Source organism: Brassica napus, chromosome C7 (assembly GCF_020379485.1).
Source record: "Brassica napus cultivar Da-Ae chromosome C7, Da-Ae, whole genome shotgun sequence".
Lineage (NCBI taxonomy): Eukaryota > Viridiplantae > Streptophyta > Magnoliopsida > Brassicales > Brassicaceae > Brassica > Brassica napus.
This window is the reverse complement of record NC_063450.1, coordinates 30,894,243-30,916,389: the sequence shown is the minus strand read 5'-3', so window position 1 is coordinate 30,916,389 and position 22,147 is coordinate 30,894,243. Positions and strand designations below refer to the sequence as shown.

Here is a 22,147-nt window from a genome sequence, read left to right as displayed (position 1 = left end):
CATTTAGATATTTTATGGTCCTGATTGATGCATCCACAAGATGGTCACATGTTTGTCTCCTATCAACTCGTAATCTAGCACTTGCAAGATTGCTGGCTCAGATAATAAGACTGAGAGCACATTTTCCAGATTTTCCATTAAAGACTATACGTCTAGACAATGCAAGTGAATTCACTTCCCAAGCTTTTAATGACTATTGTATGTCCATGGGGGTAAGTGTGGAGCATTCTGTAGGACATGTCCATACTCAGAATGGCCTGGCTGAATCCTTTATAAAACAGATCCAGCTGATTGCCCGGCCACTCTTAATGAATACCAAACTCCCAGTATCAGCTTGGGGACATGCAGTACTACATGCAGCTGAGCTAATTCGCATCAGGCCATCTAGTGAGCACAAATACTCGCCATCCCAACTACTAACGGGTCATGAGCCAGATATATCCCATCTAAGAGTTTTTGGATGTGCCGTCCAAGTGCCTATAGCACCACCACAGAGAACAAAGATGGGACCTCAGAGGAGGATGGGAGTATATGTTGGATACGATTCCCCTTCTATTATTAAGTACCTAGAGCCAACAACAGGTGATTTGTTTAAGGCCAGGTTCGCGGATTGTCATTTTGATGAATCCCAGTATCCAGCATTAGGGGGAGATTATGGTAAGCTGGTACAGGATATAAAATGGAATCAAACATCCTTAACATGGCAGGATCCTCGGACTAGAGATTGTGATCTAGAAGTCCGGAAGATTATACATCTTCAAGAGCTAGCTAACAGATTGCCAGATTCCTTTGCTGACCCAAATAGAGTAACCAAGTCATACATACCAGCTGCAAATGCACCAATAAGACTTGATGTCCGTGATGGACATAATCAGGCTGCTACTACGTCTAAACCACAATTGAAACGTGGTAGACCAGTAGGTTCCAAAGACAAAGAAGTTCGGAAAAGAAAGAGTGCAAAGAAATCCGACAAAGTGGAAACTCTAGACATGGAAAAGGAAACTCATGTACCACCAAAAGATACTTGGGACGCTAAGAATCAAGGTAATGAAGTTCCTGACAATAATGAGATCTCAATAAATTATGTCATGTCTGGAAGGAAATGGAACAGAAAACATGTCGACATGAGTGATATATTTGCTTATAATGTAGCAGTCGAATTGATGGATAATAAGGATCTAGAACCCACATCTATACTAGAATGTATGCAACGACCAGATTGGTTGAAATGGAAAGAAGCCATTAATGTGGAGTTAGAATCACTGAAAAAGAGAGGAGTGTTTGGACAGATCATCCGGACACCTCACAACATAAAACCAGTGGGATACAAATGGGTTTTTGTGAGAAAAAGAAATGAGAAAGGAGAAGTTGTGAGATATAAAGCACGACTTGTTGCACAAGGATTCTCACAAAGACCAGGAATAGATTATGAGGAAACTTATTCCCCTGTGGTGGATGCTACGACCTTAAGATTTCTAATAAGTCTGGCTGTAAGAGAAGGTCTTGATATGCGGTTAATGGATGTTGTAACTGCCTACTTATATGGTCCACTGGATAATGAGATATACATGAAAATTCCAGATGGTATTGAATTGAAAAACAAAGAGAGTTCTCGAGAACAACATTGTATCAGATTGAACAAGTCTCTTTATGGATTAAAGCAATCAGGTCGAATGTGGTACAATAGACTGTCCGAATATCTCCTGAAAGAAGGATACAAAAACGACCAGATCTGCCCATGCATATTCATAAAGAAGTTCAATAAGGGTTTTGTAATCATTGCAGTATATGTAGATGATTTAAATATCCTAGGAACCTCTGGAGAAATTTTCCAAACTGTTGAATATCTCAAGAAAGAATTCGAGATGAAAGATCTTGGAAAAACAAAGTTTTGTTTGGGATTGCAACTTGAGTATATGAAAGATGGAATTCTTGTGCATCAAAAGGCATATACAGAAAAGTACTCAAAAGATTTAATATGGACCAGTCTCACCCATTGACTAGCCCCATGGTCGTGAGAAGTCTTGGTCCGGACACTGACCCATTTGGTCCGAAGAAGAAAAATGAGGAAGTCCTTGGTCCCGAAGTGCCTTATCTCAGTGCCATAGGAGCTCTGATGTATTTAGCTGGCCACACACGACCAGACATCAGCTTTGCTGTGAACTTACTTTCTAGGTTCAGCTCCTGTCCGACCCAAAGGCACTGGAACGGGATTAAACATATACTTCGTTACCTACAAGGAACGAAAGACTTGGGTCTTATGTTTACTAACAAATCTAAGGAAGATTTAGTTGGTTTTGCTGATGCAGGTTATCTCTCTGATCCACATTATGCTAGATCTCAGACTGGTTATGTTTTTACACACGGTGGGACAGCTATATCCTGGCGGTCCATGAAGCAGACCATGGCAGCCACATCCTCTAACCACGCAGAAATATTAGCCATGCATGAAGCCAGCCGTGAGAGTGTATGGATGAGATCCATGACACAGCATATTCGTACCACTTGTGGTATGATCAAAGGAAAGGATCCACCGACCATCCTATACGAGGATAACACAGCATGCATCGCACAACTTAAGGATGGATACATTAAAGGAGATAGGACGAAACATATTCTTCCTAAGTTCTTCTTTACACACGAGCTTCAGAAGGCAGGAGAGGTCCAAGTATTGCAAGTCCGTTCGAGTGAGAATTCAGCCGACCTCTTCACCAAGTCATTACCAACCTCAACGTTCAAGAAGCTCATATGGAAGATAGGCATGCGTCGACTGAAGGATCTTCGGTGATGCATTCATCAGGGGGAGTTCATGTGTTGTACTCTTTTTCCTGTCTTGTTTTCCCTTTTACCACATTGGGTTTTGGGTTTGTCAAGAGAGGTTTTAATGAGGCAACATCCAAAGCATGAATGAACCTTGACCAGATGTGTCGATCAAGGGGGAGTGTTATAAACCATTTAGTGATCGACCCATTTATTAGCCCGTGTAGCAAGACGGGCCAAGCCCATCTGCAGGATCATACTGGCGCCTATCTACTCTTGTGTTTATCTACATTATAGTTGGTGTTTATCTTACGTATTGCTAGTCATTATCTAGTTAAGGATAAGTACGATCTCATGTCGATCCAGTACTTAGACCGTCATTACCATATGTATATAAAGACCAGTTGGTCGACCTAATAATACACACAAGTTCCCTTCTTCATTCACAACAAAAAATACTATGTCTACGCAACACCAGCCTAAAAAAACGCAGATCATCACCACACCTCATCCATATTACAATAGAAGTCTTCAAAAATCAATGATCATAACAAAAAACAAACTTCACAAACACAACATCACATGTATTTATTGAGATAGAGCGACCACGACCCCGCACTTGCGTGGAGCTCAGCCACTAAAGGCAGACGAAGTTGATGTAAGCAAAACTCTCATCGATCACGCATTAAAACAATCTTCGTTTTTTCAATTACACAAACTAAAAACGCTCAATGCCGACAGGAATCGGATGAGATGTGTCAAACTTTCACGACAAATAAAAAAAGAGGAGTTGAAGATGTACCAGTTTATTAGGTTAAGATCCGCGTCTTGATGAATATTATATATAAAAATTATTTTACGTATTAATTATTTTTACATATTATGAAATAACATATATATATATTGAATCATTAAAAGTCAGTAACTATTAAATATATAATAAAATTGGTGCGAACATATAAATCAGTTTTTATTAATCCAAGGAATATTTTTTTTATATTTGATAGGATATGTAATTAAATTTAAATGATACTAACATACATATTATATTTTAGTATATTTTTAATATTAATGTCTATTAAATGATGATTTCTACTCATATAGTTTTTTTGATCATTTGTATCTTTTATAGAAAAAAATTTTAAATTACTGATAACAAGATTTTCATTGTGGTATTAATAATTTTAGTAATTTATAATTTTTTTTAAAATAAGTTGTCAATGTTCGTTCAAAAATTTTATAAAAAAAAAACTGTTCAAAGTAAATTTTGAAACTAAATTATTTATGTATTTTATATGGTTTATAGTTTAATTTAAAATGATATATATATATATATATATATTATTCTTAATAACTAACTAAGTTAGACTTTTTTACTTATATAATTTTGTATTCATTTGTATTTTGTCATAACAAAAAATTTAAACCATGGATCACAAAATTTGAATGTGAGACTTTTGACAGTTTTAGTAATTTATAGTCATTTTTAAAAATTCAAAATATAACATATACAGAAAAATCTAAAATTTTATTATATGGTTATTGTGGTTTTTTAATTTATTTAATAGTTTAAAATTAAAAAAATGTGATAGAAGATACACTAATTTTTGTCAAATCTTTATTATTCAAAATCATTAATTGTCATATATATTTTAGCCACATTAGACAATTCTGTAAATTTTATTTAAGAAAATAATAAAGTCATTAATAATGAATTTATTGTTAGTTTAATTAAAAAGCTTATTATATAATTATATGGATCAACATATTTCTCTAATGATTCTAAGAATCATCATAGTGATGTCATGTAGCTACAAAAAGAAGTTGTAATGCTTCTCAAATATTATATAGATGATTCAATTAATGTAGAGATTCCAGGTTACTCAACTTATATGTGATGAACCTAATAATAATGAAAAGTTTGTACGATTTTTTTTTTGTTTACTACTCGTTTTTAATGGATTTAGACTGATTGTACATAATGTATATTTTTACCCAAAAAGAGTCACATTCGCAACGGTCTTCTTTGATTTGTTTAATAATCATGTGATTTGTTCTTCATTTATCTTTGGCGTAGGTTCAGCTTTTTGAAGAAACGTTTAACATGCAATAACCTTACTCATAATATACAAAGAACCGATATATAAGGCACTCGTTGGTCTTAATACGAGTATGACAAAAAAACTTTAAAAGCTACTTTTGATATGATATATAGTTACGGAAATATGTGACAACATTATATTAAACTATGGTTTATATCAGGTGCTCTAGAATTCTTAGAAATATGATTTAGAAGACATTTAGAAGTACCACATATGATGAGTTTTTTTTCAATTAATACAAAATTAAGGTTCTAATTTTTTAAAAGATCCTCGATTAATATATATGGGATTCTGAACCAGACAACATTCAGATTAAAGGCCCAACATTCAGATTAAAGGCCCAGTTATTTCATGCTCAAACATTTTAAACTCTGTTTTACTTAATCAATATACAAGGCCTTATTTAAGTCTTTTTTTTCCTTATTTAAGTCTTTTTTTTTATGTAAGTCTTTTTATTCCAACACATATCATTATTAACAAATTCCAATAAAATATACAAAACATTAATTTCGTAACTATATAATTTTATAAATTTATAGATTTATTAATCATAAAAAAACTGTTTATTAAATCCTAAATTAATATCTTCTTCCTTACACTTTATGATTAATATACTAACAAATACTAAAGGAAACACCAACCACATAAACCACAACTTTTGAACATAAAACCGCTAATAATGCTAATGGCCGATCAAATCATTACGAAGAAAATATATTACAAATATCAACACATGAATTCACCGTTTATTATTATATCCACCAAATCAAGTTCTGTGATGTCCTATGTTCCATTCTTTTTTTTTATCAACTCCAATGTTCCATTCATCACATTATAAACAACACACAAAAATACCTTTTTCATAAAATCAAACGGCAACATCCCGTACATAAAACCACACAACGCATCAACAACGTAGCCGGCTCCGCGCTTGCGCGAAGCTATGCCCCTAGTATAATAAATATTTTTGTAGGTATATAATTTTTATTTTAAAATTTTAAGTACTCATTTGGTTCTCAGTTCGGTTTCTATATTTCGGTTCCAAAGATATATGATATGCTCAATTATTATGAAATTCAACTTAATTTTGGTTTTTTTTTCAGTTTGGTACGGTTCAGTGCACCCGGGTAAATATACTCAAACCTATACATTATCTTATATAAAAATTATATAAAATGAAATTATTTAATTTCAAAAATAATTTGCGCTTTCTATGAGCGAGTTAAAATTTAGTAGTTATTAAGACTATTGATGGTTCCATGGTCATGACTCAGAGAAGATATGCGTTCCAATAATAATCCAGATGATAAAGAAACATTGGCTTCGCACTTCTGCTACAAATCAGAAAAGACAAAACCAGCGGGTTTCAGCTTGTGTTCTGATGTGAATTTTAATTATTGGAAATATGCAACTGATTTTAGATAATCGGAGTTCTTTGCGGCTAAGCAACATGTGAAAGACTTAAAAGTATGGAGAAGAAGAAGGATTCTGGAGGCTTAAAAATATTTGATCATACTGAAACTTTGTGTCAGACTTCTTTGGTGTTGCTGTCTTGAGATTCAACAGAAAAGGCTGGAGCTATGGGGAGACATTCTTAGCAGAGGCAGGCCCGGTCTTGAGCAGATACTCAAGAAACATTGGTATGGGGCCTATAATTTTATACACTTGAAAGCTTACAATTTATACTGTTTTTTTTGTAACAAATGTAAGAATGAATCCTAATCAAATTGCAACATAATAAAACCTTGAATATTTTTTTCATTAGTCTATAATATAAAAAGAGTAAATAGATAATTTCTAGGATTGATAAACTTTTGCAATCTTGAAAATATTGTAAATTCACTTTTAATTTCGTAACTAAAATTTTTATTGTCATTTTGGACCCATATTTTTGGTTTCGCATTGGACCCGAAATATCTCAGGACCGGCACTGAGCAGAGGAGATCTCCTTTGGATTTTGAAACAAAACTGGACGTTTTGCTTTGTTAACATCAAGATAATACTGATGGCTCTGGATTCAGCTAAAGTGGGTTAAGTGAAAGGTTTGATAAATACTATACTATATTGAGATTAAAAGCTGTATCTAGCTCTGTTTACAGAAAAAGGAAACAAAGGATCATATTTAATAGGTTAACCACATAAGCTTCAGTGATGCGAGTGGTAAGCATGAGTACCAGCAGAAGAACACAGTTACATGGTCAATGAAAAACCATTAGAGGCTGTGGCGACGGTGACTGCAAATCACGTCTGATGCGAAATGAAAAAGAGATTACAGAAGAATCATCAGAATTACATATACTCCAGTCGATGTTGCTAGAAAAATCTGACGAAACAAACTTAATTGCAAGTTTTGGAGAATCAGCCTGAAGTTTTATTACACTACTGAGCAAACCAGAAATGGTTTTTCCTTTGTGAATCAATTACGGGTTTTCCAACTCTCTAATTACATGTAGCATGAGCAGTACATATGGGTTTGTTGTAAGAGAGACGTGGTTTGTTAGCTGAAAATCACGTTCAAAGCCGTTTTCATTCGCACACACATTTGAATGATGTCTCTTGTTTTTAACTGAAAGAGACTTGTACATATTGACATTGTTGAATAATTGTTTCCACGCCATATTTTCAATAAAGAAGGTAACAATTTCCATATCACTAACATCTCAACTGAAAACCTCTCCGAATAAAAGATTAATAGTGATTACAATTTGGCATGCTTCAAAATTCCATCGTCATTAACCCCAAACTCTGAACTTGGCTCGTTACGGAAACAGGTTACGCACAAGATGTTTCAAACGTTGCTTAATATGCTACCTAGAAACCTTATTGAAATGCCCTTCACCATCTCTTTCTGCATCCATCTAATAGCTCCAATTTAGCATTTATCACTTTAGGTCAATCAATTCTGCCTCTATGAGATGTTAACAGTATTAATATGAATGTTTTAAAGATCTCATTTTTGTTCTGTTGAGTTAGATCCTACAACCGAACCATGTCAACACAGCAAGATGAGACATGACAAAGATCACCTTGCAGAGATCTCCGAACCAAGAAAGAAGTTGATAGGAAATGAAAACCAAACATAATAAAAATTTCACAAACTCAATGATATATAAAACATGCCTGATAACATAAAAGCTTCAACATCATATGTTTAGCTTCTGAAGATGATAATCAAGACAAAGCTTTGAACTTTATGAGAATCGACGATCGAATTGAATCCGACAAAACCATAACAGAAAACTGATAAATAAAACAGAGAAAAAAAACCCTAACTGAAGCCGCGGCTCAACATCGTTCACAGGGTTTTCTAGAATCCCCTTTGCGCCGGGGCTCCGAGGAGGCTAGCCTGCTGAAGATCTATTTCGTTGAGCTGCGCTTCGCGATCCATCTCGATGATCAACGGCACGACCAGGATCAGAAAAGTCGTACCAGCGATCCACGCCGCTTTTCCCGTGCTCCGCAGCAATTTCTTCGACACTCCGACCGCATCTCCGGCGACGCGTCTTCCTTGAGAGACGATCTCGGAATTGGAGATCTTCGCCAAGATGTTCGAATCTCCGCCGCCAGATTTACCGGCTCCACCGAATCTCTTGGCCGCCATCGATGATTAGCGATTTGAGGGTTTAGTTTTCTTTCGAATCGGAAGCGTTTTTTGTTCCTCTTATATTGGGTCACTAAGACCCATTCGATTAATCGGGCCCATTTTATGTATTTCAAGACTTTCAACGGTTACGTTAAATCGCTTTGAAATAAAGTACTGGGGGCTGGTTACGTTGGCTCTCTTTTTTTTTTTTTAAACAACTATTTTATTTAAATAATAAAATGTAATAATATTACAATGAAAATATAGGAAATAATAAAAATACAACCAAATGCAAAGTCAAGATTATAGATACAAAAATACGAAGAAGCATTCTTCTGAATATATCAGTGGTTCATAGATTGATCCATACCTTTGCAATATTATTGGTTTACAATTGAGTACGAGTGTACTATTAATCCGGTGCATCATGCCTTACTAGATTAAGAACATCTTTAACCACGTTCCATAATTTAGTACAAAATAAAGTGAAAAATAGAATAATGAAAAATAAAAAAGTGATTACTTTATAAATAGAGTGATTTTTTTTTTGTTAATACTCAATTTTTCATTCCATTTTTGAAGTAAATTATGTAGTACAGATGGAGATGCCCTAAGGAACTTCGAATGAGAAATTAACGAATGTAAAGATTAAAAGTTCATGAAATGGATACCACTATAATCAACGAATGCCATTTTCATCCGGTTGCTTAGCCTTTACAACAAGACTTCTAACACTCGAGAATTCTAACAGAACCAGCTTCTCTTGAGCCAAAATCATGGTTTCAATAGCCTGGTTCATTGCTACTGTTTGATTGCACTACTTTCGTTCTGCTAATCAACAAGAAATAAAAAGGGAAAAGATAACATTGTCACCTATGACGCCGTATGATGCCCAAAATTAACTTAAGTTATAAAAAACCCTAAAGAAACATTAAGATTACAAATTATGGTACCTCGCAAATGCTCCAGATAACAGTGACAATACGAGTCTGCAGAAGACTAACTAAGTGAATTTATACACAAATTTTATAGTTACCAATAACGTTAATGCGCGGCACAACCCACCGTATTCCTATAAAAAGTCACATGTTGTCGCAAAAATACAAAACATTATTTGGAAAAAAAATTAAAATTAAAAAAAACTTTTAAATCCAAAAACATGTTTTACTTTATAAAACATTTGTTAACAAAGACAAAAATAATCTATAACTAACATATCCTAAAACTAACATCTAAAATCATAAAATTACATCTAAATCATAAAACTAACATTCAGTTCAACAATAACATCAAAACTAATTTAAGCGAGAATCAAATTCAGAATTCAAATCCATAGAAGATAATCAACATAAAATAAAGTTGATTGGATTGAACACTTCATGCAAGTTTGTCTGCATTTGTATTCTTTTGCATCACTTAAATGCATCTTGGAGGTTTGATTTACATAATTAAATGTACTTAATATTTAAGTTACAAAAAATGCAATTGGTATTTTATTTTGTGTGTGATGAGCAATAACATCTTTTCATGGACACTTTATGTAAGATTTGATTCATTTTCATCGGTTCTAATTCATTTGGGTGCACATGATTTTAATAGTTCATGGGCCTATTTAGAGACATTAAACACATAAGCAAAGCATAAATGACCTCTCTCATTCTCAACTAAGTACATGATAAACACGCTGAACTATTTTCACCTCAAAGAATCTATCTGGAGCTGAAAACCCATAGCCCAGATAAGACTAAAATTGCAAAATCGTTTGATGGGACACCCCCACCTGTTCATCCAGTTTCAAATGGGCTGGATCAGTGCCTACTAACTAGACAGTACATCTCCAGACTTATCATGTTAATGCTGAGTAAAAATTCTTTCTAATGTTAAGATAATTTCTAATACCATATAATTACATGTAGTTTATGGTGGTTATCCTGGTGGCTAAGCACCACCACATACACCACAAGACATGCTCTTATGGCAAACATCAAACACAATATCCAGCTTAGGTACATAATCTTTGTTTAAGTGGCCCATGATTAATTTATTCTTTGTCAGTTATTACTTCTGATGAACCAAAAGGCAAAAGGATTTGAAGTTTAAAAATATGATCTCTTTGTTATGCAACTCAAACTGCAGTTGTAGACTAAACACTTACACGGTTAGATTCATTTTAATTTTTAAACCCTTAAGTGTTAAGACCACAACTGCGGTTTGAGTTACATAACTTTGAGCCAGTACATTTGAAATGTAAACCGTAGAACTAAACACGTTTGAACTGGAAAAAAAATTATGATAGATAATTTATTAAAAATGATAAAAGATACCGTGTGAGTGAAAATAAAATATTAAAAAAACATCCTGTGATAATTGAAGAATCAGCAAACAAATATTTTAACTTTCTAAAATTAAAATTACGAACGTTGAACAAGAAAAGACATACATGCCGAGAAATCGGATAGGAGAATCTATTAACAATAACAACCGAGACGTTACAAAAAAAGAAGTTTAAATACCATTTTTAAGTTTTCATCATCTACAGATTCAACTGTTAAAACACATTAAAGACGGTAACATTTGATTGAATGCTAATAAACACCAATATACAACACTCCCTCGGTTTTATAATATAAATAGTTTTGGCTAAAAGCACGAACATTAAGAAAATTATTATGTTTTTAAAAAGTATTTTATAATAAATAGGTTAGATATAATTTAACCAATAAAAAATAAGTCAATTTAATTTGATTGGTCACTCTGTATTCAATAAATGTAAAAATTACCTAAAAATACGAAAACTACTTACATTTTGAAACAAAAACAATTCCTTAAAACTACTTACAATATGAAATGGAGAGAGTATTAGTTAATAACATTAACACCGTAAATGTTTTTTTCTCTAGAAAACTTGCTATTATTATGATGTAAAAAATAAAAGTTTTTTCTAAAATCAAATTTTAACGGGCAAAAGTTAAAAACCAAAAATAAATTACATTTGGAATGGTAAAATGATTAGGGTTGGTTTAGCAGAAGTTGAAAACAAATGGTGTTAATCAACAAGAGAAAGAAAGAAAAGGTACCAGATGCAGATTAAAAAAGGAATAAACAGTCTCTTACCCTATCCACTAGACTAGACCCAAAGAAACCTTTTGGTCTTCTCTTTTATTTTATTTTATTTTTTTGTAACATTAATTGTAGATTTAAAAACCCTATATAAATCTCATTCCCATTCTCTTCTTCATCAATCTTCCTCGTTTCCTCAGATCTGTTTCCACTTCAATTCAACAAATATAGAGAGAATTAGAGTGAGAGGGAGAGAGAGAGTACCTTTTCTCTTCTCAAACTTGGGGAAGTTGTTCGTATTGTAACGTTACTATTCCGTTTCGATCTTCTTCGGACCTTAGTGGTGTTTAATAATGGCGACTTCTTATCCTGGAGCGATGCAGGCGAGTTTCATTTCTAAAAATCGATATTACGATGTTTCGCTTTTTTCGGCTAAGTAATCGAATATGTGTATTTTTTCTATGTGCAGGTTGGTTCGTACTTTGTGGAACAGTACTATCAAGTGTTGCAGCAGCAGCCACATCTTATTCACCAGTTTTATTCCGAATCAAGCAAAATGATCCGTATTGATGGGGACTCTAGCGACACTGCCGATACTTTACTGGTCTTTACGCTAATAATTAGATTTTGTCTTTGATTCAATCATTATCTTCAATTAGTAAAGATTTGTGCATTTTAGTTAATTAGGTTGTGTTTTGATTTGTGATTGGATGTAGCATATTCACAACATGGTTATGTCACTGAACTTCACTGCCATTGAAGTGAAGACAATCAATTCAGTAGAGTCCTGGGAAGGTGGGGTCCTTGTGGCCATTTCAGGGTCTGTGAAGACGGAGGAGTTCAGCAACAGGAGGAGTTTCATGCACACTTTCTTCCTTGCTCCTCAGGAGAAGGGTTATTTTGTTCTCAATGATATCTTTCAGTTCATCGATGAAGGACTTGTCTTCTCTCATCACCAGCCCTCGTATTTGTCTGAAACCAGGCACGAGGTTCAGCTCAATCCTCCAAGCCCTCATCCTGAACCTCAAGGTTTGTTTATGGCTTATGCATGTTTAAGTCCTGTAGGATTTTAGTAGCTTATTGTTGTTTCATGAATTTCTAGTTCATGATGATTATGTTCTGGAGCAAGAGGCAAGTGATTATGTGAATGCAGTCCAAATCAATGATGATCTTGTCGATAAGTATTCTCTGCAAGAGGATCAATATCAGCTTCAGCATGAAGACTATGAGGATGAAGTTACGGTTGAGGAAACACCTAGGGAGGAATTTGTTGTTGATGTTGTACATGAACCTCGTGCTGCACCACCACCAGAGGAACCCGTTGGTGAACAATCCAAGATGAGTTATGCTTCCATTGTAAGTACACTCTCTCTCTACAATTTTTTGTGATTTTTCAGCATTTTAACCAAACAATCTGTTGAAAAGAATTGAAATCGACACGCAAAGACACATATTGCTGTGTTCATTCATATTTGTCTCAAAGTAGTCACTCCTGCAGACCCTTTTTTTTAAAAAAAAGATAATGGTGATTTGGTTTAGCACTTGTACTTCACTTAGGTTTTGTTCAGTTATGTTATAGAAAACTGGCTTTTTAATCGAAGTTTTTTCTCCTTTTTCCTCAGCTACGAGTTGCAAAGGAAGCAGCTGCTGTGCCTGTAGCTGCTACACAACCATCATATAACAGGAATTCTCAAGAGAATTATGAGTGGGATCAACCACTACGGACTCCTTCCCCTCAGTTGGCTGCGCCTCCTGCTCCTGCTCAGCAATCAAACGCTTTTACTGACTATGGAGCAGAGGCGGATGGTGGCTTTGGATTTGAAGACTGTAAGTTTTTGTTTTCACTTGGACCAGTAAATTTTTTTAATTCCTCTTATGTAAATGGTTAGAGAAGTGAATAAGACTAGCAGTGCTGCTTTTTTTGTCTCTATTTGTCGCTTTGAAAATGTATATTTACTTATTGGTTTGCCTTGTTCCAGTTGAGATCAAATCAGTGTACGTTAGAAATCTGCCTTCCAACATATCTGCTTCAGAGATCGAGGAAGAGTTTAAGAACTTCGGTACAATCAAGCCTGATGGTGTTTTCCTCAGATCCCGCAAGGTTAATTAATCTCCACTTCGTATTTTTGCCCTTTGTGATTGTCTTTAAGTGATATGAATAACCATAGCTAACAATCTTTACCAAACCAACCGTGCAGGATGCTATTGGCGTTTGTTATGCATTTGTTGAGTATGAAGACATGACTTCCGTTGAGAATGCTATCAAGGTGTGAATTCTTTTGCGCAATGACCACTATGCGACTCGCTAGATAGACTGTCTTCTTTTCTTTCCATTTTGTCTTGGTTCTTATTGGTTTCCTTTCTGTGTAATAAATAGGCTTCTCCTATATATTTGGGTGGAAGACAAGTATACATTGAGGGACGAAGACCTAATCCCGCTGGTGTTCGCGGAGCAAGTAAGCAGTGTTTCTTCTGAGTGACTTGTAATGAGAGCCCACCACCAAATGCAACTCATTTTGACTGTGATTTCTATTGACCAGGAGGAAGAGGGCGCGGGAGAGGCGGTTACCCAACAGAAGCACCAAGAGGCCGATTTGGTTCCCGTGGTGTGTCCGGGAGAGGAAACCAGGAAGGAGGTGACTACAGGCCAAGAGGCAACGGTAACTACCGTGGTGGCCGCTAAGGAAAGAAGAAACGCAGCTGTATCTCTTATATAAGTTTTAGGGCAACCAAGAATGAATGATTTAGAGGTTCTCGTTGTTCCTTCATCTACCACCGATGTAGTTTGTAACATTTTGTTGGGTTTGGGTTTTGGTTCATATGTTTTTCTTTCTAATTTGTTTTAGATTTTAGGGATTGGACTTTCTTACCCCTTTTCCTTTGAGAATGGCTTTAGTTATGTAACATTTCAATTTTTGTTTTTCCTTATAAACGTTGGCTTGATTTTGAAACTTATTTTGCTATTTCTTTTCTTTGGTTTGAGTAAACTCTTATGCTATGTTATGTGGAGACATCAGTCTAGTTCTAACATTGTTTATCCATCGACCACTAGTTATAAACAACCCCGTTTATACTCTTTTTATGTTGTTATGTTTCTGTCATCATAGTGTACACAGGCAACAATCAATAATATTACATCGTGCTATTGTCAATGTTATACAGATGCATTTTGTTCTTGTGCTATTGTTTGATTATCAAACATTATAAATTTTAACTAGACAACCAAAAAAAAAGTTCTTGATATGCATTTTGTTAACCTTGAAAGCATCATAATCTGATGATATAGGTGGCGATGGAGACAGATGGCTATCGAAGAAAGATAGAACATCATGACTGCTATTGTTATTTCAAAATTTCTTGCGGTAATATTCTTTTAATTTGAAAATACACTAGATTTTACTATATCTAGAAAACAAAATACATTACCAATTTACTATATCTGATAGTAAATTGACAAATGAAATAAACTTATAGCTGAACTATTTAAAATGTAGTTTGTTTATTGCCACTTTTTGTTCAATGTACCGATTTTTAATTGTGGCCTGTGTGCGCACTGAGACGAGAAGCTGAGTGAGAGTCAGACATGTAAACTGCTAAATCTCCTGACTAGTATTTTTTTATAACGTAGTTTTGAGAACTCTGCCTATACCAAACAAAAGTTCATGTGTTGCGCCTTAAACTTGGGTCTTCACCTATCCGAACTTTAATTTCAGAAGAATAAACATTAGATCGATGTTATCAACCATATCATTCACTCTATTGAGTTTGGAAACTAAGATTGATATATTCAACAGTTAATCTCCATCAACATGGTCGCTTATTATTAATGATGATACTCGGTCTTTAATCAAATTTTACGGAAGCATAAGACAGGATACACACGACTTGAGTCCGTAGCTCAGGAACTTGTCATTGACTCATTACCGACAAAAGACACAAAACACATGATGAAGTGGAGAAAGAGAAGATAAAACCATTGGTTTATCATTCGCTGGTACTGAGGACACAACGAAGGCAAGTACCTTCATGCAACAGGTCAAAAGCCTTGTTGATCTCTCCCAAGGTCATGTTGTGCGTTATGTACTCATCCACTTTGATCTCCTGCATTTTGTTGGAAATTGTCACGCAAAATTCCAAGTGTTTAAAGAGAAGATTACATGGAATCGTTGCTTGAGTTGGAAGTTTTTCTAACCTTGTTCATATACTTCTCTACAAGCCAAGGCACTTGGGTTCGACTCTTGAAACCACCAAAAGCTGTTCCTTTCCACACACGGCCAGTCACGAGCTGGAAAGGTCGGGTTGATATCTCTTGTCCTGATGCTGCAACACCGACTATAACCGAAGTTCCCCATCCCTGCAAACATCGTCCTTAACTCTTAAGCACATCATCTTGTCTTATGTAAATTCTATAAATTTTAAACATGATTTCAGTTTAAGTTCAGATTTCAAGGATGAGTGTACCTTGTGACAGCACTCTAATGCGGCTCTCATCACGGAGACATTCCCAATACACTCAAAGCTGTAGTCAACACCGCCATCAGTGAGGTCGACAATCACTTCCTGAATTGGCTTCTGGTGGTCCTTTGGGTTCACAAACTCATTAACACCAAACTTCTTTGCTGAAATGCCAACCAAGTAACCCAATGTATTGTGCGTAAAACTCAAAAGACGACAAAAATAACTTCAACCAAGCCAGTAGAAAAATAAGAAGATAAGAACTAAGAAGTATTACCAGTTTCATACTTCTTGCTGTCAATATCAATGCCAATGATCCTTGTAGCACCAGCTGTTTTTGCACCCTCAGCAACCTATCCATTAATTATTTACATAAACAAACCACAAAGTTCTCTTCTATGGGGAAAAATAAAATGATGAAAGCTTATGGAAAGGATGTAGCTTACAGCAAGCCCCACGGTCCCAAGACCAAAAATGGCAACATTTGACCCAGGCTCTACTTTGGCAGTGTTCCAAACTGCTCCAAGGCCTAACATGATCAAGATACAGGATAATATACGGTTAGGTTCCTATCACTCTATCAGATAGAATAAAGACTTAAAGAGGATGGTGAATAAACCATGTAGATAAAAGTTTAATTCTTTTCTTACCAGTGGGGACACCGCACCCAAGAAGGCAGACTTTATCCAAAGGAGCCTGAGGATCGATCTTGGCGACACTAACATCATGAACAACAGTGTACTGACTAAACGTGGAGGTACCCATGAAGTGATAAATGGGTTTCCCGTCAACGGAGAAGCGGCTCTTACGGTCGTTCATCATGACCCCAACACCAGTAGCGGATCGAACCTTGCCGCAGAGGTTAGTCTTGCCTGATTTGCAGAACTTGCATTCACGGCACTCAGCTTGGTAACAAGGGATAACATGATCCCCAGGTTGAACCTCAGTTACACCTTCACCAACACTCTCAACAATCCTGCTCAAAACAAATCCGAATACGTTAAGAGAATCTGATAAAAAGTGGATTTGATGATGATTGATTGATTGATTGATGGAAGATACAACATACCCAGCGGCCTCGTGACCGAGGATACAAGGGAAGAGACCTTCAGGATCCTACATCCACAACAGAGACAAACAAAATCAAAAGATTTTAGATCCCTAATAAATGGACTCGATTGAATCAGTACTAGTAAGAAAGAGATTCAGACGGACCTTGCCGCTCCAGGTGTAGGCGTCGGTGTGACAGAGAGCGGTGAAGAGGATCTTGATCCGAACCTCACCGGCCTGAGGGGGAGCCACTTGCACATCTTCGATGACCAGAGGTTTGTTCGGCTCGTAAGCCACCGCAGCTATGGTGTGAAGAGCGAAACCAGATCAGATGTAATCAACAACCGTAGATAAAAGGTTTAGAAATCAGCCATTTGTGTACCTTTGCATGTGATAACCTGACCTTGAGTCGCCATTGACGCACGAGGATAATTTGAGAGAGAGAGAGAGAGAGAAGTGGCACTGTTAGGTAGGTGTAGTCTCGTTTCTTCTTTCTTTTCTTCTATGGGTCGGGTCAGAACGGGTTTGGATCGTTAATAATGGAGTCATTGGGTAACAAAAACTTTTTTTGGGCCTTCCGGGGCTAACCCCATTTGAACTTTAAATATTTTGGGCCTACCCAATCAGACCAAAACGGACCGAAAACCTGAAACATATTTTAGTTTAAATATTATCAGTCTTGCAAACATATTATTTTAATATTTTTATCCAAAATTGTAATAAAACAAATAGAAAATTTGTTAATGGACCTTATTGTTTGATCTTTACAAATGTCACACTTTAAATTCGCAAATAAACCTTTTTCATTTATAACATGTTTTTTTCAACATACAAAGTCTGAAACGTTAGTCTGAAACGTTTGACCCTGTTTAATATATTTAGTTTTAATTTATATTTAATTATTTAATCTTATTTATATTAAACTCACGTACAATTTTGTATTAAATTTGTGATATTAATTTAATATTATATTTTTCAATTAAATCTTTGATCTCTAATAGTTAAGATTTGTTAATTTAGAATTTTGTACCAAAAGATTGAAAATCTGCTAACAATATGAACGAACGGTCTGCGATGCTATTTTGAAATTGCATTCAGTTTATGTCATTAAATATAGTGGTTAGTTTAATTTTATATTTCAATAACAGAAGTATATGATTGCTTTTACAAAAGTATAATCAATCTTATTTTTATATAGACCATATTTGTATATTATCCATTTTTGGTTTTCTTTTATTTTTGTGCAATTCTGCAAGTCACTAGGTATTTTACCAATTTATGTCATTAGCATAAATGATAGATGAGTGACTGAAAATACATATTTCATGTTAATATTTTTCTTTTCAGTGTATTTATTATCAAATGTAGTGGAAGGTTTAAGTGTTAATCTTATAACATGATGTATGATAGGTGAAGAATTGCAAATAAAAGTTTTAACACCGAAAATTCATTGAAAATATCCCAAGAGTTTTGGGGTAGAAAAAACTAAATCACCAATAGACAACATAAGAAACCTAAAAAAATATAGATAACAAAGAGAAAATGTAGATTTAAAAGGAAAGAAAAAAAAACAATACATTACAATTTCCGATTTAATAATTTAAATGAAGAGGATGTTTTATAAATTACACTTAATATAAGTTATTCAGTCAAAAGTTTAAATCGTACAAATAATTCAATTAACATATACGTATGACCAAAGCCTAAAATACAAGTATACTCTTAAAAAATTAATATCTTAATTAATATTAAATTGAATGGAATTTTTCATAAATATCACAGAATGTAAGGTTTTAATTATTGTTTATGGTTTAATAAAAAAAATATCACTAATAATTTGAAACATAAAGTTAAATTACTACATGCAAACTATAATATTGTTATGTTCAAAAATATTATATTAAACAATTAGTAATATGGTAAATATTAAAATTATATACCATGTAAGCCAAATATTTAATATATATAAAAATAGAAATACTCACCCGCACGGTTGTGCAGATCAGGATCTAGTCTATTCTACTAAATCATGATGGTGACCAATTGATAAATGTTATGTCCAAGTATTTATTCCAACATTTTACTCTTTCTTATTAATAAATATTTTTAGAAAGACTCAACCGTTTCTTCCACGTTTTACTCCATTAAATCAAACTATTTCATTACTCCTCATTTTATTTTATGACTATTCACGTGGCTTTAGTGGAAGATTTACATAACCATGACAATGTGGGCAAAATATTATACACCTATACACCATAGTCTTTCTGAAAGCCTTTTAAAATATTTTTTATATGAAGGTTTTGGAAACGAGGTTATTATAACTATGTCGTCATTGTAGTCATTTTAAAAGGTTTCTTTTAATGTTCTGCAGGTTTTTATTAATGTTTTTCAGTTCAAAAAATTTTCAGCCTTTGGATTATAATCTAAAGTTTTTGATACATCATATATATAGGTTTATAATTTTAACTAAAATAAGACTTTTAAATAAATTCAAAATATGCTCCAGAGATTCTAATATATAAAAAAATACACAAAACAACTATTGACTGTTATTAATAATTATAATATTATAATTATTATTTTTTCAATATATATTTCCAAACACAGATTTGTAGTCCACGTTTCAGATTTGTAATCATATAATTATAAATTTGAAATATATTTGGAGAACAGTTTCTAAATATTGAATATATTGAAATATATCTATACATTATACAGTTCCATAAAATGTAATTTCTATATCTCATAGTATATGGATGTATTGTTATAAACAATGTTATTAAAACCGGACCATAAAATGAACCTGGAAATTGGCTTCATTTGGGTTACGGATCAATCTGGTCCAACTGGTTTAATTGGGTTCATAGTACAATAGAAACTCTATAAATTAATAATCAAAAAATTAATAAACACGGTAAATTAATAAATTTCTTATGTCCTGAGTTAGGCAAATTCTAAATATAACACAAATCGATAAGATAATAATTTTTAAGAAAATTATATGTTTTATGGTCCCATCAGAATCATAAGTTAATAATTTATATAAGTACAAAAAAAAATTATATTGTTTATTTTATATTCAAAATATAATTCATCTCTGTTTTATCTGTACTTCAATATATATTTTGATAATAATTAGTAAAATCTATTCTATTAAAATCAGGATAATGACCAATTGATAAATAATTAGTCTAACATTTTTTTTCCCACATGACCTACTTAAAAAATAACCAAATCTTTTATAACTACATCTAAATATATCACGACTCTAACCACGTTCAATATTTAAATAATATATTTCAATAATATGATCAGTTATCTTTCTTTCTACAGATTAGTTAACATAAGCAGTTACCTTTCTATCTTTCTTTACGTGAAACATATAATTTCTCAGACTTTAAACACTTTTCTCAAATCCTACGTAAGTTTTTTTACGTCAACAATTATAACTGTTATAATTAGTTAACTAGTAAGAAAATATAATATATTGCAAACTTTAGAAATAAAGTTTAAAATTAATTTCTGAAATGCATATAGTACAAGTGTATAGTTATGCAACTTGACATATTTATTATAGTTACCACAAATTATGTTAAACTAAATTAATATTAAACACAAATATGATTACACAAATATAAAATTAAATTTCTCAAAAAAAAAAAAAAACAAGCACTATACCCCACCCTTTCAAAAGACGGATCAGAATCTTGTTTATTTTAAACTGTAAGTCATCAATTTGGAAGATCGTTTGCCATGTCATCGAAGCATGAACCAACCGCTTCACCCCTCCTCTTAATTCCTCTTTCTCTCACTCTCGAAGCTCCTCCCCTCAGTTATGTTGTCTCTCCTCTCACCTTTGCAGCCCCAAATTAGTGGCGGAACCAGACATTAATGTGATTGGGGTCAATTTACTTTATAATAAAATATAAATGTTATGAAATTTATTATATTAATTAAACAAATTAAAACTATCTAAGTTTATATTTATTCAAACACTAACTTACAAAATAGTCTGTATATGCTAATAAGTGAAACTCTATAATGATCTAAAATGGTGAAAGACATAAATATAATGAAGAAAAAATAAGACCATCTTATAGAAAATGAAAAAGTTTATCTTTTTACTGAAATAGAAATGTTAGACAGCTGGAAAAAATGGAAAGACAATAAAAAAAATTAAAACTTAAGGAAAGTTTGGAAAAGATTATTAAAGTAGTGGACAAAATGGTAGTATTAAGAAAATAAATCATAGGGTCAAGTTACTTGGGCGAGAAAAAGTCACGGGGTCAATAAATCAATTTTTGTTGTAAAACAAACCGTTTGGAGACTGAATGTTTATGTATTTCATTAATGAATAAGTGTTCCGTTTATATAGGAGATTACAAAATAAGTAAAAAAGAAAGTATCCAAAACCTAAATTAACTAGGATTAAAAAAGACTACTAATACATAATATGGAAAGATTACAAAGAAAGGAAATCATAATCATACAAGGAAAAGAAAAACATGTTGTGGCCGCCTCTCTCTTTCCTCAACAGGCCGTCTCTCTCTCCTCTCTCTCTCTCCTGCGGATGGGCCGGTTTATGACTAGGCCGGTTATGGACATCCATCAATTGATTTATAACACTCTCCCTTGGATGCCATAACCATACATGGATTGTAATACGCTTAATGTTGTCTCATTAAAACCTTATCGTGAAAAACCCAGTGGGACAAAAACATGATGAAGGAAAAAGAGTACAACACGTACTACTCCCCCTGATGAGAACCTCAGTGGAGGTCTTTCAGCCTACGCATCCCAATCTGATGCGTGAGCTTCCTGAATATACAGGTCGGAAGTGCTTTAGTGAATAAATCAGCCGAGTTATCACTGGACCGTACTTGGATCACTTTGACCTCTCAGGTCTTTTACAAATCGTGGGTAAAGAAGAACTTAGGCAAAATATGTTTTGTCCTATCCCCTTTGATATAACCATCTTTGAGCTGAGCAATGCAAGCCGCATTATCCTCGAAGATAATGGTCGGCTCTTTGCACTCGACCATCCCACAATCTGATCGGATATGTTGGATCATCGATCTCAGCCAAATAACCTCGCGGCTGGCCTCATGAATGGCTAGTATTTCCGAATGATTGG

General features: G+C 33.9%; 3 protein-coding genes across 3 annotated transcripts; 1 reads left to right on the top strand and 2 right to left on the bottom strand.

Annotated features, from left to right (window-relative positions):
- Positions 1–7,942: 7,942 nt before the first annotated feature.
- LOC106437035 (mitochondrial import receptor subunit TOM9-2-like) lies at positions 7,943–8,575 on the bottom strand. The gene has a single exon (XM_013877976.3). It carries the CDS (start codon positions 8,461–8,463, stop codon positions 8,170–8,172), a length of 294 nt encoding a protein of 97 aa, XP_013733430.1. The 5' UTR covers positions 8,464–8,575; the 3' UTR covers positions 7,943–8,169.
- A 3,041-nt stretch (positions 8,576–11,616) lies between these two features.
- On the top strand, positions 11,617–14,460 carry LOC106437036 (nuclear transport factor 2-like). Its single transcript, XM_013877977.3, has 9 exons — positions 11,617–11,888; positions 11,975–12,109; positions 12,222–12,534; positions 12,608–12,861; positions 13,128–13,332; positions 13,485–13,606; positions 13,704–13,772; positions 13,883–13,961; positions 14,046–14,460. Exons 1-9 carry the CDS (start codon positions 11,859–11,861, stop codon positions 14,186–14,188), a joined length of 1,350 nt encoding a protein of 449 aa, XP_013733431.1. The 5' UTR covers positions 11,617–11,858; the 3' UTR covers positions 14,189–14,460.
- Positions 14,461–15,305: 845 nt separating this feature from the next.
- Positions 15,306–17,542, bottom strand: LOC106437038 (alcohol dehydrogenase class-3). Its single transcript, XM_013877978.3, has 9 exons — positions 17,393–17,542; positions 17,176–17,312; positions 17,030–17,076; positions 16,611–16,936; positions 16,407–16,489; positions 16,238–16,313; positions 15,967–16,124; positions 15,698–15,859; positions 15,306–15,606 (listed from the first exon to the last, which is right to left on the bottom strand). The coding sequence occupies exons 1-9, from the start codon at positions 17,424–17,426 to the stop codon at positions 15,490–15,492; spliced, it is 1,140 nt and encodes a 379-aa protein (XP_013733432.1). The 5' UTR covers positions 17,427–17,542; the 3' UTR covers positions 15,306–15,489.
- Positions 17,543–22,147: the final 4,605 nt, after the last annotated feature.

Bases quoted from the DNA above. Each gene is read 5' to 3' on its own strand.
- LOC106437036 (XM_013877977.3), top strand. From the start codon at position 11,859: ATGGCGACTTCTTATCCTGGAGCGATGCAG. The intron at 11,889-11,974 runs GCGAGTTTCATT...TTCTATGTGCAG, and splicing joins CTTATCCTGGAGCGATGCAG to GTTGGTTCGTACTTTGTGGA. The intron at 13,333-13,484 runs GTAAGTTTTTGT...GCCTTGTTCCAG, and splicing joins TGGCTTTGGATTTGAAGACT to TTGAGATCAAATCAGTGTAC.
- LOC106437035 (XM_013877976.3), bottom strand. From the start codon at position 8,463: ATGGCGGCCAAGAGATTCGGTGGAGCCGGTAAATCTGGCGGCGGAGAT.
- LOC106437038 (XM_013877978.3), bottom strand. From the start codon at position 17,426: ATGGCGACTCAAGGTCAGGTTATCACATGCAAAG. The intron at 16,490-16,610 runs GTAAGAAAAGAA...TGATCATGTTAG, and splicing joins TGGGTGCGGTGTCCCCACTG to GCCTTGGAGCAGTTTGGAAC. The intron at 16,314-16,406 runs GTAAGCTACATC...ATTAATGGATAG, and splicing joins TTGGGACCGTGGGGCTTGCT to GTTGCTGAGGGTGCAAAAAC.